Source organism: Candida jiufengensis (assembly GCF_024610255.1).
Source record: "Candida jiufengensis strain CBS 10846 chromosome Unknown scaffold5, whole genome shotgun sequence".
Taxonomy (NCBI): Eukaryota; Fungi; Ascomycota; class Pichiomycetes; order Serinales; family Debaryomycetaceae; genus Lodderomyces; species Lodderomyces jiufengensis.
The window spans coordinates 833,181-850,439 of record NW_026261558.1 but is presented as its reverse complement, the minus strand read 5'-3'; the positions used below and the strand labels follow the sequence as shown (position 1 = coordinate 850,439).

At 27.6% G+C, this 17,259-nt stretch overlaps 8 protein-coding genes across 8 annotated transcripts; 4 read left to right on the top strand and 4 right to left on the bottom strand. All coding sequences in view use genetic code 12, as the record gives it.

The window, feature by feature from the left end:
* Positions 1-58: 58 nt before the first annotated feature.
* On the bottom strand, positions 59-1,255 carry KGF54_001795 (uncharacterized protein; the record flags this gene model as incomplete). The annotated part of the gene is made up of 1 exon (XM_051762203.1): positions 59-1,255. One exon carries the CDS (start codon positions 1,253-1,255, stop codon positions 59-61), a length of 1,197 nt encoding a protein of 398 aa, XP_051621333.1.
* A 3,155-nt stretch (positions 1,256-4,410) lies between these two features.
* CNH1 (Cnh1p) lies at positions 4,411-7,308 on the top strand (the record flags this gene model as incomplete). The annotated part of the gene is made up of 1 exon (XM_051762202.1): positions 4,411-7,308. One exon carries the CDS (start codon positions 4,411-4,413, stop codon positions 7,306-7,308), a length of 2,898 nt encoding a protein of 965 aa, XP_051621332.1.
* Positions 7,309-7,560: 252 nt separating this feature from the next.
* KGF54_001793 (uncharacterized protein) lies at positions 7,561-8,535 on the top strand (the record flags this gene model as incomplete). Its single annotated transcript, XM_051762201.1, has 1 exon — positions 7,561-8,535. The coding sequence occupies one exon, from the start codon at positions 7,561-7,563 to the stop codon at positions 8,533-8,535; it is 975 nt and encodes a 324-aa protein (XP_051621331.1).
* Positions 8,536-8,602: 67 nt separating this feature from the next.
* On the bottom strand, positions 8,603-10,459 carry KGF54_001792 (uncharacterized protein; the record flags this gene model as incomplete). Its single annotated transcript, XM_051762200.1, has 1 exon — positions 8,603-10,459. The coding sequence occupies one exon, from the start codon at positions 10,457-10,459 to the stop codon at positions 8,603-8,605; it is 1,857 nt and encodes a 618-aa protein (XP_051621330.1).
* Positions 10,460-10,894: 435 nt separating this feature from the next.
* On the top strand, positions 10,895-11,398 carry SPC2 (signal peptidase complex subunit; the record flags this gene model as incomplete). Its single annotated transcript, XM_051762199.1, has 1 exon — positions 10,895-11,398. The coding sequence occupies one exon, from the start codon at positions 10,895-10,897 to the stop codon at positions 11,396-11,398; it is 504 nt and encodes a 167-aa protein (XP_051621329.1).
* An 87-nt stretch (positions 11,399-11,485) lies between these two features.
* KGF54_001790 (uncharacterized protein) lies at positions 11,486-12,698 on the bottom strand (the record flags this gene model as incomplete). The annotated part of the gene is made up of 2 exons (XM_051762198.1): positions 11,486-12,425; positions 12,565-12,698. 2 exons carry the CDS (start codon positions 12,696-12,698, stop codon positions 11,486-11,488), a joined length of 1,074 nt encoding a protein of 357 aa, XP_051621328.1.
* A 227-nt stretch (positions 12,699-12,925) lies between these two features.
* Positions 12,926-14,509, bottom strand: KGF54_001789 (uncharacterized protein; the record flags this gene model as incomplete). Its single annotated transcript, XM_051762196.1, has 1 exon — positions 12,926-14,509. The coding sequence occupies one exon, from the start codon at positions 14,507-14,509 to the stop codon at positions 12,926-12,928; it is 1,584 nt and encodes a 527-aa protein (XP_051621327.1).
* Positions 14,510-14,919: 410 nt separating this feature from the next.
* On the top strand, positions 14,920-17,254 carry KGF54_001788 (uncharacterized protein; the record flags this gene model as incomplete). Its single annotated transcript, XM_051762195.1, has 3 exons — positions 14,920-16,874; positions 17,013-17,148; positions 17,210-17,254. 3 exons carry the CDS (start codon positions 14,920-14,922, stop codon positions 17,252-17,254), a joined length of 2,136 nt encoding a protein of 711 aa, XP_051621326.1.
* Positions 17,255-17,259: the final 5 nt, after the last annotated feature.

The following is a 17,259-nucleotide window of genomic DNA, read 5'->3' as shown; positions in this document are numbered from 1 at the left end:
GAATTTATTAATGCAAGTGGGATTGTAATATTACTCTATAATAAATAGCTATGATACATTAAATTTCTTTTCTTTTCTTCGACATTTTAAATGAATTAATTAGTGGTTCATGAGGTAATCTAGGAATATTAGATTCAAAAGTAACATTTTTATTGGTTGATAAGGTTTCAGTTACTGGTATTGTAGATTGACCACTCAATTCATCTTGTAATATCCATTCTATTAAATAATCATTATGAATCAATTCATTCATATTTAAAGTAATTAAAGTACCTGAATAATGACTTTGTTGATTATTTTTACATATTAATTGAATTGAAAAACAACCTTTTAAATCTTTTAAAATTTTACATTTTGAACTTAATTTTACTGATTTAAAAATTTTAAAAAATTCTTCAAATTTAAATTGTGATATTATATATGGATAATTTAATTTATCAATTATTGATTTTTCTAAAATTGATTTTTCATTAGGGAATATTAATTTTGACATTCCTATTGATCCTGAACTTATGAAATTTAATTTATCTTCTGCTGCATAAATGAATAATAAATCAGTATGAATTTGATTTAGTTCTTGTAAAAGACTTGTTAAAACATCACTCTTGACAATAATTTCCAAAATAATATTTTCATAATCAATTGCTAAATTTGAATTACTTGAATAATCTTCATCATCCATATCTTCAATATAAAATGTATAAAACTCCAATTTTTCACTTATTGAATTATCTTCAAATTCTATTTGTAATGGATGACCATCACCATTATATGTTATATAACAAGTAACTGATGAATCAAATTTCAACGTGTTTTGAACTGAATTGAAACAATCTGCAACTAAACTTATATCAACTCCAAGCTTTAATTCATCATCATCTAATACTTCATCTTGATCAGTTGTAATATTATATATATTAAATAAACTTGGATCTATGTTTAGGTGCACTTTTGTTGTATAATTATAAGTTGAATATAATGTTATACCTGTAGGTCGTATACTAATTATAGCTTGGTTATTAATTGATATTAAACAATTGAATACTTCCGATAAGTGAGTAATTTGAGTAGTTGATGCAGTAAATCGTAATTGTTTTGGCTTGATAGTTGATGAAGATCTAGTTGTTGTTGTTCTTGTTTTGGGAATACTAGGTAGACTATCTTGATCATTTTCTATATTTTTATCATCATCATTATTCTTATTAAATAAATTTTCATCACTTTCATTATCTGATGAAGGTATAAATAATGACATATAAAGACATATAAATCCCAAGTACAAAATTAAAATAAAACATGAAACCTCTCGTTAACGTGTTTAACGTAGATTAATTTTTAACTATGAAAAAGCTACCAAAGAATTCTGAAATTTTTACAACCAAAAAATTGCATTAGAATGAGCCAGTTAGTGCAGAAGTAGGACCAAATTGAACTTTTCACAAGTTCTTAGTAAGGACTTTTTCACAATGCCTAAAAGAAACTGACATGTTCGGGCTTAAAATGGAAAACCCTCAAATTTTTCTGGAAGTAGATTTACAGACTTTCTAGCCATATTGAGAACTCTGAGTACCGTCAAGAACCAATAGGCAACATGTTTGCATCACTAAAGCTCATATTTGTATGAAATATATGTAATTGTTGAAGCTCTGCTATTACATGTTCATTCATTTTGCAACAATTATTTGTTGACAGCTGTAAACTCCCCCATTTGAGAATTTTTTAAGGTACATCATAATAACTGAGTATCCGTGGTTCAGTTGACTGTTGAATAATGTAACACCAGTCACTCCGGTAGTAAAAATGTTTCAAACTTATTAATGTCTATTTCTGCTTCAATTTGCAATTTATTACCTTATTTAATTGACTTCAAGACATTAGTAGTCGCTGTTTCTGTAATACTCATTAGCACTTGTATATCCATTTAAATTTCAAACTTATTTCATCAATAATTCACTTGAAATTTTATGTACTTGTTTATTTGTACTGAGTTTGTAGTTTAATATCTGAAATGTTTAAGTTCGCATTTTTTTTTGCAACTTTTTTTCGCAGGTAAAATGTACCAATCTTTTTATCATGTGGTAGCATAATCCGAAACATGTTTTTATTTCTTGTCATGAGCTTCAAGCTGTCAAATTCTGAACATTTAATGACAAGGGTAGTTTTGACTTGTTTTCTATCTTTTTTTACTTCCTTGATGCTAGTTTTAAGTCGGATTTAGAATCAATTTGTTGCTAGTTTTGTGTCTTATATAGTGATTTTTGTCCTGTCTATTTCTACTATATTTAGTCAAATTAATATGCATTAAAGTTGAATTTGATAATGAAATGAACTAAATCAAAATCTGGATTAAAATCAACTGTCTCTCATTACCAAGCAGGCTAATCAACTGTCTCTCATTACCAAGCAGCATGCATATTCACAGTCATATAACTCAAGTATCAAAGTCAAAAAGGGTTCTTAGTCAATTATCCAAAACATCAAAAACTCTCACTTGCTTCACTTCAGAGTCTAATCTAAATCATAGTTCAGTCAGTTAGTTAAATTTGTCTCCAAAGGTTGGTTTTCAAGTCAAATAAAATTGTCAATTTACTCATTGGGTTGGAAAAACGTCTCAGGTATTCAATTTAAATTGTCCCCATACTTTATTGGGTGAATTGTCTCACAAAAAATCCTCAATTGATAATAAAACTAGAATTTTGAAATTAGTAAATTAAATAAATAAATAGTTCTACATTAGTATGGATAAAAGTAATTTAAAGCGATCACCTAAAGAAGAAATAGTTGTATGAAATAACTTGTAAAATAAATTTTGTTTTGTATATTTAAATGGCAAAATTTTTGTTATGCTAATCTTTAGCTGCAAAACATTATTATCGCAAGAAAAAGTAGTGTAATTTGGCACAAACTATAAATACATCTCTTTAAACTACATCGAATAGGATCAATTTGACTAGAAAATGCTTCATCTAATATTAATCTGAGTCTCATTATCTTTTTTACTACTACAAGCACGCTTTATTGATCTAACTTATGAGTATTTTTTGTACTTTACTTCAAAATTGAAGTTATATAGTAGATTATTAGTACACAAATGGAGTTAACAACTTTAAATTACTTTAAAGTAGATTTTTAACCTCTTTACGATTGAGCTTATTAATTATTTATTGCATTATCTCTAGTTTCTAATTACAGTGTTTTAATTTAATTTCTTTATTTTTGCAACAATTTGTTACAAAGATTTTATTTTACGCATGTTTACTTCAAGTTATGATCGAGTTGTGAGAAATCAGTCACATACTTTTATGTTTGCTAAATACATAAGACAAGTAATTCAAAAATCGCTACGTCTAAGCTCAATGAATAGTATACTTTTAATCAATTAAACTTAATAAACCATAATGTAATTGTATTGCAAAACAAAACAATAGCTACCAATTAGTTTCAAATTATTTATTAAATGGTAATAAAAAATTAGCAAAAATAAATAAATAAAAAAATATGCCAAGAATAAAATTAAAACTTGATTTATTTTTTATTAATTGTTTTAATTAATTATAAATTTATTATGTCAAAAGTTGATAGAAGTTTTAGCATAAAATATTAATACTTCTTTTTAAGTCTAATTTATAAGAATTGAACTATGTGATATGTTTTATTCACTTACATTAATTCAATCATCGTTACAGATATATATGAATGTAAAATAGTTACAATGTTTTTTGTGTACAACTATCTCGTAAAATTGTAAGAAAAATATTATTCATTTATATATTAATAATATTATATTATTCTTTTCTATGCTTTATATAATATATCTTAAATTAATGCCAAGGGTTTGATTAGACTATGTCTGAAACAACATGACAAATACTCTTGATTAGAAAGCCCCAATTTATATAACCGTTTAATTAAAAATGAATTTTTAAACTAAAACATTATAATTATTGAATGTATTAAATATATTATACTAAATTATTTTCATAACCATTAATATTTTATATACAGTATTTATTATTATCAAAAATATTTAATTTTATGATCATAACAATTAAATAAAATAATATATGTATTTTATATATTTTCAAATTGTTGCAACATAAATAGAGATTCAAAGATATATTAAACATATACTTTTGATTTAAAGAAAGAATAAACTTAAGATCTTTATATTCACTTAAATTTTATTATATTTGTCATATTAAATTATTTATTTAATCATAAGTATTATTCATATTTTTTTTTTTCATTTTTATTAAGGGCATCAAAGAAATAGCAAAAGTTTATCAAATGATATAAAAACATTTACATTAACATAATATTTTCATTAAAACATTAATTAATTATTTATTACACTTATATATTCCTTATCAAATCAAACCAATACTAGATCAAATCTATAAATAATAATATATGGCTTGGGATCAACTAGAGTTAGAAGCTCCTCATATTGCTTATGCATGTGTTGGAGTATTTTGTACTTTATTTTCATTAGTTTCATTATTTGTTAAAGAAAGATTATATATTGGTGAAGCAACAGTTGCAACTATTGCTGGATTAATTTTAGGACCTCATTGTTTAGATTGGTTAAATCCTGTTAGTTGGGGTAATTCTGATTATATTACTTTAGAAATTTGTAGAATAGTTTTATGTATTCAAATTATTGCAGTTGCAGTTGAATTACCAAGAAAATATATGAAAAAACATTGGGTATCAGTTGCTATATTTTTATTACCTGTAATGACTGTTGGTTGGTTAGTTGTTGGATTATTTATATGGTGTTTAATACCACATTTTACTTTTAATGATGGATTATTAGTTAGTGCTTGTGTTACTGCAACTGATCCAGTTTTAGCTGCTGCAGTTGTTGGTAAAGGTAAATTTGCAGAAAGAGTTCCAGGTCATTTACGTAATTTATTATCAGCAGAATCTGGTTGTAATGATGGGATGGCTTTCCCATTTATTTATTTATCATTAAATTTAATTATTCATTCAGGTCATGCAGGAGAAATTGTTAAAGATTGGATTTTATTAAGTATTTTATGGGAATGTGTATTTGGATGCTTTTTAGGAGTTGTTATGGGTTGGTTATTAAGAAAAGTTGTTGCATTTGCAGAAAATAAAAATTTAATTGATCGAGAATCATTTTTAGCTATATTTATATTTTTAGCATTTAATTGTGCAGGAATTGGATCTATTTTAGGAGTTGATGATTTATTAGTATCATTTGCTGCAGGTACAGCTTTTGGATGGAATGGTGATTTTTCTAAAAAGACTGATGAATCTCATGTTTCTACTGTTATTGATTTATTATTAAATTTATCATTTTTTGTATATTTTGGAGCTATTATTCCTTGGCCTCAATTTAATAGTTCAATTATTGGATTAAATGTTTGGAGATTAATTATTCTTGCTTTAGTTATTATATTTTTAAGAAGAGTACCTGCTGTTGTTATATTAAAACCAATTACACCTGATGTTAAAACTTGGAGAGAAGCATTTTTTTGTGGACATTTTGGACCAATTGGTGTTGGTGCATTATTTGCAAGTATATTGGCAAGAAAAGATTTGGAGAGTCATTATACTACTGAAGAAACTCCTTTACATGCATTACCAGGTGAGGATTTCCCACATTATCAATTATTAGCATGTATATGGCCCATTGTTTGTTTTATTGTTGTAACATCAATTATTGTTCATGGTTCTTCAGTTGCAGTATTAACATTGGGTAAAAGATTAAATAGAATGGCCATTACCATGTCATTTACAACTACCAATGGAGATCAATCTGAAGGAGGTGGATCGAATTGGATGCAAAGATTACAAAATTTAGACAGATCAAATACTTCATATTCATTACATAGAGTTGATACTATGACACCAACAGAAAAAGATGAAATTAAACGTCAACAAGCAGAACTGTTACAGAATATGCCAGAAACAAGTGGAGTTAAAGTACGTCCAGCAGGAGGGGCTAAAAGAAAAAAGAAAAGAAGAAGAGCACAACCAGGACTTATTAAGAAAACATTATCAAGAGTTAAAAGTAATGACGATGAAGAATCAATGGAAGAAAGACATCGTCCAACTCCTCAATTTTTACAATTAGGTGGTAGACCACAAGCTCACTCACCAATTAAAAGTACATCATCATCAGAACCAGAAGCAACTACTGAAGTTAAAGAATCTTCATCATCATCCGATAATAGTCCACAACAAGAAAAAGTACCAATGGAAGACGACGAACCAATAGAACTTGAAGAAGAAGAGAAACCAAATAAAAAGACTTCAGGAATTTCTAAATATGGTGAACATCCAAAAGCTGAAAAAAGATCAGTTCCAACTACTGCATATCAAGATGGCAGTAAAATTATTATTGAAGATCAAAATGGAGAAGTTATGGATAGTTTGACATTACAAAAGGAACGAGGCAAAGACACTTATAAACATAACCATGAAATGGATGGAGAAGAAGATAGTATACATTCAATGGAATCATTACAAAGACATTTAACTCAATACTCCACCAATTCAGTTGAAAAAGATGAAAATTCATCAGAAGAAAAACCAACAACAACAAAAGGAGGATTATTATCACCATTAGAGAAGAAACTTTCAAGAAAATCATATTACAAAAAAGATGATCCACATAGAAGAAAAGTTTATGCACATCGTGTTGATAATTTAATTGTTATAGAAAATGAAGATGGTGATATAATAAGAAGATATAAAGTTAATAGACATGCATCAACTTATCCACAACAACAACCACCGCCACAAGCACAAAAACCATCAAGATCAAGATCATCTACATTAGTAAATAGAATGAAATCATTTGTTGGTATGAAACCATCATCACAATCAACTACCACACCGGAACAAGATTTTCCACAAAATGATAATCCACCACAAGAAACTCCAACTATTCACGTTACAGATTTGGAAAAAGGAACTCATCATAATATTATAATACCTCAAGAAGATAAAAAACCACATCCACATCACGAAAAAATAGATAAAATTGAAGATAAAATAGCAACAATATTAGAAACAAAGCATCGAAAAGGAAGTCATCATTTAGTTAAAAAAGCATCACCACCACCACCTGTATCTCAACCACTTGACGAGGAAGAAGAAGAAGACGAAGAAGAAGACGAAAGCGAAGTAGACCACGAAGAACCAATACCAAGTTACGAAGAAGGAATAACTGATCATGAAGAAGATGAAGAAGAAACAGAAGTTGAAAAACAAAGGAGATTACAAGCATTAGGTAAATTGCCCAATAAAAATCGTGATGTTCATGATGAAGAATAAAACTAACAATAAAAGTGTATAATAAAAAGTGATCAAAATAGATATAGAGATTTTATTAATAAATAATATTAATTTTTTGTAATGGTATATAAATTCTTATAAAGGTAGAATAATAATACTACTACCGAGGGAATATTTTGCGCGCGCTTTTTACACTCTCACATAATTTTTTTAAAATAAATTCTACGATATCAAAATTCAATTTGTGGAGTAAAAAAAATACATCTACATCAAACCAGATCAATTATCAAAATGGATACATCAACAACATTATCCCCGAATGCACACAACCTAAATAAAGAAATGGAAGATAATTACAAACTAGCGCTAAAACAATTCATCAACAAGAACTTCATTGCTTCTTTCAAATTAAGTAGAGTTTTATTTTTATCATCATTTAACGAATACAAACAAGGTACGATATCATTAAATCTTTTAATTAAAATTATCAACTTGTATTTAGTAGTAATTGGAGTATGTTTAAAAGAACATCATTTAGATCAAATTCTTACAAATTCAGCTAGAAATTCAATAAGTTCAAATGAGGTGAATAATTTATTAGGTTCTGTATGGTCAACTTCAGAAATCCCAACAGAAGTGATTTATAATTTACATTTATTATTTATATCAAATCAAGACCTCATAAAGAACAAAGATTCATATTTATATGATCTAAACAAGACAATCTTAAATATAAATCCACAAGATAAATACGGTGAAAAATTATTAAATTTAGTTAAATTTGAAATATATCCCAATTTTAATGAATTTGAAAAATCAGAAAGATTAATAAAAGACAATGAACAAGAATTACAAAAACTTCATCAAATTAAACAAATTAAAGAATCAAATGCTGAAAAATTAAAACAAAAACAATTAGATGATGCAAAATTTGCTCAAGATCTTAAATTGAAAAAAGATCAAGAAGCTAGAAAATTAGCTCATGAACAAAATTTAAAATATAAATCTATAAAAGAAATAACTAATAGTTATAATAATAATCAAAGAGAAGTTTCAAGTAATAAAGACCTCAGCAAAAAGGAAAATTTAAAAGAAAAATTAATGTATATAGTTAACATCACCAAAAAGTATTTACAACAAAATTCAATCGTTCTCGTTGTTATATTAATTCTATTATTTGGTTCATCAAAATATTTGAAAGGGGTCAATATAAAAGAGAAATTAGTAGATACAATCAAAATGGCATTTAAATTTACATATATATAGCATTATCAATAATTCATCAATTCATTAAAATTTATATATTAAAGTTAAACTAATAAATATATATAATTTAAGAAGATAATAAGACTAATCTTTTTTTCTTCTTCTTCTTTTTATTGGTATTGGTATCATTATTTGGGTCTTCATTTTCTTCTCTTGCTTTTCTAATCATTTCTTCTGCATCCCAATCATCAAATTCATCTTCAATAGCAGATGATGATTCCTTTGTTGCGGATTCTTTGGACTTAGGTATTTTGGTACCCCATACAGTTGTTTGATAATCATTTTCACTTTCTGTTGTTGATAAATGTTGATCTGATAATGTTGGTAAATTATCTCTATGATCTGTTATTGATAATGAACCAAAATTAAAACTTTGATTGTTTTGATAATCAAATTGACTATCATATTCTGTATTTTCGTATTGACCATTTTCTTTCAAGTAAAATTGTAAAGTTTTCAATTCTTCTTCATTTTCTGCTTTTTTCTTATTTCTTTCTTCTCTATTAAATTTTTTGTTTGAGTTTTTGGATCTTTTTAATAGGTCCTCTTTAAACAAATTCCAAGTTTCTTGTGAGATAAATTCATTATGATTCCAATTACACTCCAAGAATCCAATTTGTGTACCTATTGGTAAATGACTTAAATACTTATATTTATTAATTGATGTCTCTGATGATAGTTCTTCATATCTTATATTTTCAATTTTGGAAATTATAGTCGATGGTAGATTTTGATAATCTATATATGTGCTCTTTAACACTTTCATATCTAATGGAGACAATACATAAATGCAATTTGCGTTAAAACCAGTTTGATAGTAGAAAAACGTATTATGATGATGAGGTGAAGTTTCTGAAATATGATTTTTTTCTGTAGCTGTAGTGGAAAGGTTACTTGACCAATCTTCAATTTCTTTATCAATATGTGCTATAGCTTTTTGTACTAATTCCTGATCATCATTATAGATCAATTTCTCTTCTTCGTGATTTTGCAAAATTTCGATTTTTTCATTCTCATACATTTGTTTCAAATAGTCAAAATCTCCCTTAAAAATTCTCAGATACGCTGATAATTCAGTTTGATTAACATTTGGAAAATCATTAACCTGGTTCTTTACGGCAATTGATTTGGGTAATGATAATATCTTATTCAGATCTCGTGACATTAAAGTTAAAACAACATCATCTTTTATTTTTGGAATTTCAAATCTTTCATCAACATATTCAAATATAACAGGCTTTAATTCATTTTTACGAATAATACTAAAACAAAGTGGACATTCTCTATATTTTTCAATTATGGCTGATGATTCCTTCTTTTTAGCCTTCGGAACTTCATGTTCCAAAAGACTTAAAACACATTTTAAACAAATGATGTGACCACAAGAAACAATCATTCTAGGAGCTATTGGGTCATCACTTAAACAAATAGGACAACTTGACCCCCTTGAAGCAATTATTGAAATAATATTATTAATATCGATAGGAACATTTGGATCTAATTCTTGAATTCTATAATTTTTTCTTGAATCAACTACAAATTTAAAATTAACATTTATAAATTTCATTCCGGTTAATTGAATTTTTGAAGGTTGTTGGTATTTCTTATGACTACTCGATCTTCTTCTTTGTTTTTGTCTTTGCTGTGACTCTGCATATTCTTCAGTATCACGGTATGATTGGAAATCTAGTAAATGATTTATTGATATTTGGTTCTTGCGACTATTACCATTCACTTTCTTACCTTGCTTTAACTGTGATTCTAATTGAGTTATTTCATTGTCGTTTCTATGATCATACTTTTTGGATTTATTATTGAATTTCTTGTTGTTGTTCTGTTTTGAAATTATTGGGTTATTATTAACATGAGGTTTATAGGAAACACCAACAGATAAGTTATTGTTGGTATTTTTATATTCAGTCATTATTGAATCTTCTGAAGTTAATTGGCTTGTCATCAAAACAAACCTAAATACATAATGTGTAAAAGCAAAAAATTAATTCCAGTAGCAGAAATGAAAAATTGCAAATAAAAGAATGATGGTAAGTCAGCTAGATAGTGATATTGTGGTGGTAGGAGTTAAATTAAAATTTGAAGTATTATTCTTCGACTCCTCGAAGAATAAATAATAAAGGAAAAAGAAGAAGAAGAAGAAGAAGAAGAAGAAGAAGTAGCATGTTAAAGAAATTGTATGTTTATTAAAATTGAGCAATTTGAGATTCTCAAAAGTCAGGCTACCATCTGTTCGACACGTGATTCTGAGTCCACTACTTTACAAATTTATTAAACACGTAAAAATTATTATTGATTTACAATTTACAACTAAAACGATACAACCAACTTATCCAATCATTGCAACATGTCACAATTGAAAAAAACCAATCTTAATTCAGTTAAAGATTTACAAAAAACAACAGATGAACAATTGGGTTCAGTATTACAAAATTTAGGTTATGAAGAATCTTTCAAATTAATTGATTTAAAATTAGGATTGGGATTAATAACTGTATTAATAGCAGGATTATTATTTTTAGCTGATAAAAAATTCCAATTTAAAGAAATTTACAATATAACTTTTATATCTTGCGTTTTATATGGACTTATAAATCTAGCTTTATTTGGTCTAAATTTAAAATATAAGAATGTTAAATATATTGGATACGATTCAAAAGGAAATAAAATTATAATATCTAGTGAAATTAAGAAATATGAACCAAATTATTATATAAATGTTACAATCAATGATAAAACCACGAGTAATTCTGTTATACCATTCAATAAGTTTTTTGATATAATTGGTTTTTTCAATAGAGATGAATTTTTAAAATTATTAAGTCATGAGATAAATAAAAAATCAGAATAGAATATAGTGCACAAGTAGTATATAGTCCTTTAAAAAAACAAGTGTCTATTTCTATTGAAATTTAATGTACTTTTGAGAGTTATTCTTTTAGAATTGAAAATCTTTTGTTTCCTTAATTTGATCGTCAATTTCACTAAACCATCGACAGAAATCTTGAACAATTAACGGAGTTGTTCTAACACCAGGTAAGAAATTAGCATAGAATGGTCTTGATAAATTTCCCATATATCCTTTATCGATTTTATTGGTTATTTCTTTTGCCAAATCAACATGGTTTACAACTGGTGCAATATATTGTTTTGGAGCACTTACATCCTTGAACAATTCTGTGTTCATTTGACCTGTTGTTACTAACATTAGTCTAATTTTAGGGAATTGTTTTAGTTCTTGTTGTAATGATTCATGTAACATTATTTGAGCTGCTTTTGTAGCTGAATAAACTGAAAGATTTTTTGGAGCAAAAGTTCCTAATATTGATGATACAGTAACTATTGATAATTTCCCATTAACATTATACGATAAGTGATTTGATACAATTTTTTGCAAAATGAAAACTTGTGCTATCGTATTGACATTAAATAAGGATTTAACTTTATCAAATCTCAAATTGACCAATGATTTATTATCTCTAATTCCTGCGTTATTTATAACTATGCTAATATATTTATTTTCTTCATTTAGACTATGAATTAAAGTTGATAATTTAACTTTTAAATCCATTTCATCACCTAAATCACATTCAATATAATTGAAATTAGAATCTTTTTCAACTTTTTCAGGTGGTGGAGTTTTATCAATAACAAAAACGGTAACATTTCTCATTAATAATGATTTTGCAATCTCTAAACCTAATCCATTTGATCCTCCTGTAATCAATGCAACATCAGACTGATTTAATGATTTCCATTGTTTTCTATATGGATAATTATATGAACCCACAAAATATAATATGAAACTAACTAATAATAGTATTAAAAGTAAGCCAAATAATATGTAGGGTATAGGTGTCCACCATAATGAAAGGAAGCTATAATTTTGCATTAGTTGGTTAGTAACAACCTTTTGAAGATATTGTGAAAGTAAATACTCAGATGAAAAATTTATAAATCCGAGGCGGAAATATAAACTTTTATCTAAAATCAATGCTATCGTTAGACAATACGTACCTAATAATGAAGAATATAAATGTGAAAACTTCAATGATTAACAAAATAACTTCTGCCCAATCAATTGCATCATTTCTATCAGGTTCGTCTGGAGGAGGTTCATCTGGATTTCTCCTACGCCAACATTTACACATGTTATAAAAGTATGAAAGTAGCTAGCAAAATATTAATTTGTAGTTATGTAGTTAGCAAAGAATTAATATGAAAAGACACCTTGATTGAGAAATAGGAGAGATAAAATTGATATTATTCTACTCTAAAGATCTTTATATATCAATTACAAATTTTTTGCACGTAACAAAGATCTACATATCTTTACCACATGGTATTATAAATAATTCATTAAGTCATTAAATAATATCTATTTAGCTTGCGTATCATAATCATAACCTCTCGCTATTCCTCCTCTGCCTTCTTCAACTACTGCTCCTTCATCTTCATCAGAATCATCATCAGAATCACCATTATTTTTATAATCACTACCTAACCCAGTCCATTGTCTATTTTGTAAATGCATAGCTGATGTACTGACAGTATTTCTTATTGCAACTTTGTTTGAAAACCTCTCAACTAAGGCATTTTCATTTGGCGTATCTTCACTTGTATTTTTTATGGATAAATGATTTATTTGTCTTAAAGGCTTTGAATTACTTACATATTTACCAGTTACTGGGTCAAATTCTGGTTCTTCATCTGAGCTGTTATTATCGTTATCATTGCTGTTCCTATCAGCATTTTCTTCTTCTTCTTCATTTTTATATTCTTGAATAACACTTTTATAATCAGTTATCCATCTTCCAGTCCATGTTAACTCATCACTTAATCCTAATAATAGCTCATACGGAGTTACAATAGGTTTATAAAATTCATTAGTTTGATCAATTATAATTCCTTTATGATCACAACCTAAAACACACCATAAATCAATACTATCGAAATTAGCTAATTTTGCAACGTTTGGTTTACCAACAACTAAAATGTGAACTTTTTTACCAGCTTGTGTAATTTTATGTTTGATTGTATTGATTAATTGTTTAGTATTAGATAAAGATAATGTATTCACCAATATTCCAATCGTACCTGAGCTTCGTACCATATGAACAAATTTGTACCTTCTCATTAAATTAGGAAATGGACCTTGTGATAACTTATTAGTGGTCGGATCATAAGTCGTAACTGATGCAAAATTAGTTGAGAGTTGTAGTAATCGTGGTGCTTCTGGTTTTGTTATATGAAATAAATGATAGTTTGAGAAATTGTGAATTGGAAATGCTCTGTTAAATTGAGTGTGTGAATATTCAATGGTTGGATTGTATCCAATTATGTTAGTATTTGCGGTTGATATCAATTCCGCTATGACAATATCTTTGTACTCCCTTAGACTTTTCTTTAGCTTATTCAAAATATGGGTGTGTGGGGCATCTGCCATTAAAACAATTTTATCATCCTTACTGAACTTTTGTTTAAACTGTGATAGTATTTCATCTAAATCAACTTCAGGTTTTCCCAATACATATTTAGCATTAATCTTCGCCACTTCATTCAAACAAGCATCTCCAAAATGTACCACCAAATCACTTTGTACATGTTCTGCTGCAACTTCATCAACACAACATGATGAATAAGATGTATCTGCCAAAATCCAAAATTTTTTATCGGGAAGTTCTTGTTGTAAAAGTTGTACCATCGTAGCTGAATCGCAAATTAATTCATCTGGGAATTGTAATGTAACTTTATCATAATCTGAATCACCAAGGTCTGCAATAAGTTCATCTAATGAGTAGTAGGATCTGATTTTATTTATGAGTTCTTGATAATCATCTCTATTTTTTAATTTTAAGTGTTGTCTTTCCTTTTTTTTGGTTTGTACTTTGTCATAAGTGAATGTTGAATCGTCTTGATGAGTGGATAATGATGGAGCTATCGCAACATCTCCTGATGGCATTATGTTGACTAGTGATTGAATTTCATTGCAAATTAAGACATTTAATATTTTTCACAGTATAATTGAATACGAAGATGTTTCAGTTTGTCATATGACCAGGCACGTGACTATATCTTCATACATTTAAAAAAATCGAATTATGTGTGATCAAAATTGGTACCATTGAGCTCAATCAAAGCAGACCCTTGGGTTAGAGGTTACTCTGATTTCAGTGATGAGTTTGGCATTAAAATTATCTACTTTTTAAATCATGTCTTACTTTTTTTGTTAATCTTTTATCTTGTGTAATTTTGTTAATAATATTTTTAGCAATCGAAATTAAGTTTAAGAATTCAAACTTCTAAATACAAATTTCAAAAAACTCAATTGAGTACACCAAAACGATCACTTCTTATTAGAAGTATCATAAAATGATAATAAACTTTCTAAGAACCTCTACTAGGCTAAAATCAACTCAAAATCTATCAAGTTCCCTATTCAAATCATCATTCAAAAGACAGTTTCAAAATAGCACATATCACTCGAGATCTCACATCAATACTAAAACCAAGACATACATCACCATAGCATCAGGTTTATCCTTATTTACTTATCATTACTCCACACAAAATAAAGTTCATAATGATGTACACGCACTTGATACATCAGTTCATGAATTAAATCCAATAGAAGCTGCGGATACTTATGAAAATGGATTATTTGAAGCATCACAACAAGAAGAAAAAGATCAATTTAATAATTATAGAAATTCCAAAACTCAACATTCGTCTTGGCTAATAAGTATACTGTATAAATTAGTATTCGCGTTTGAAGATTATATCATAGATCCGATTATTACATTTTCAAGATTCATACATTTATCATTCATATTTCTTCCTGTCTTATTAACCAGTCCCATATGTTGGTTTGGAAGAAAACATAAAACAGAAGATGGGGATTACGTACGGACTGGTGCATCATTATGGTACAGATATTTACGTTGGTCAGCCGAACAAGCCGGTGCTTCATTCATCAAATTAGGTCAATGGGCAGCAAGTAGAACTGATATATTCCCAATAGAATTATGTAATGAACTAGGATCTTTACATTCCAATGCAAAAGCTCACAGTTTTGAACAAACTAAAAAGACATTAGTCAAGAGCTTTGGTGGTTTACCATTTGATGAAATATTTGACGAATTCAATGAGAAACCAGTTGGTGTGGGAGCTATAGCACAAGTTTATACTGGTAAATTGTCAAAAAAAGTATTGGAAAAAGCATCTAATGAAGAGAACATTATCGAAAAGAAATTAAAATCAAAACATCATAAAGAAAGTCAAGATGTACAATTTTTCGATAAACTTATAGTTACTGAACATTTAGATTCAAATGAATATGTAGCTATAAAAGTTTTACATCCAAAAGTTGAGATTAATGTGCATAGAGATTTAAAAATAATGAAATTTTTTGCAGACATTGTTAATTGTATACCCACAATGGAATGGCTTTCTTTACCTGATGAAGTTGAACAATTTGCAATATTAATGAAATTACAATTAGATTTGAGAATTGAAGCATTAAATTTAGCAAAATTCAGAGAAAATTTTAAGAGTAGATTAGATATACATTTCCCAAAACCATATTTGAATTTTACCACAAGAGATGTTTTAGTGGAGGAATATATGCATGCTATACCATTAAGTAAATTATTATCATTGACTGAAAATTTTGGGAAAAACTTGTCAAAAGAAGTCAGTGACAAAGGATTGGATGCATTTTTGAAAATGTTGATTCTTGACAATTTTGTACATGCAGATTTACATCCAGGTAATATGATGGTTCGTTTTTACAAAAATGAGTTATATAGACATGAAAAGGAATACAAAATAGTAAAAGCATCAAATGAGAAAGAAACCAATAAAATAACAGATGAATTATTAAAAATTAAAAATCCAACAGCATGGTGTGAAAAATTAGCTCTGTTATATGAAGATGGCTATCATGCAGAAATTTGCTTTTTGGATGTTGGTTTAGTCACAGAATTAAATCATACTGATCGTGTTAATTTCATAGATTTATTCAAAGCATTATCAGAATTTGATGGATATAAAGCAGGAGAATTAATGGTTGAGAGGTCAAGAACTCCCGAAACAGTAATAAATAAAGAAATTTTTGCATTAAAAGTTGAAAAATTAGTTGATAGAATGAAAGATAGAACATTTACATTAGGTAATGTAAGTATTGGGGATTTACTAGATCAAGTTTTAAGTATGGTGAGAAATCACCATGTTAGAATGGAAGGTGATTTTGTAACTGTTATTGTAGCAATATTATTATTAGAAGGTGTCGGTCGACAATTAGATCCTAATTTAGACTTATTTGCAAGGTTCGTATATGCATTAATGATTGGATTCCCAACTGAGAAAATTGATCTAAAATCGATAATTTCTTTGGGTAGTTTAATCCTGAATTGAAAAAAATTATAAAAATAAATGACAATTTACTAACTTCTCTTTTTTTCAAGTTCATTACCAGTATTAAGAAAATTAGGTATATCCAAAGAAGGTAGAGAAATGATGAAAGATGACAATAGTTTAAGTATGGTGAAGATTTGGCTAGCATTAGAAGTAAGACAATTTATCAATGCTTCAATTCAAGATGTATGTATAACTATAAACTTTAAAACCAGAGATTTCAAAATACTAACATATCATTTTTTAGATGCATTCGTTGGTAAAAGCGGACATGTTGAGTCCAAATATGTAGATCAT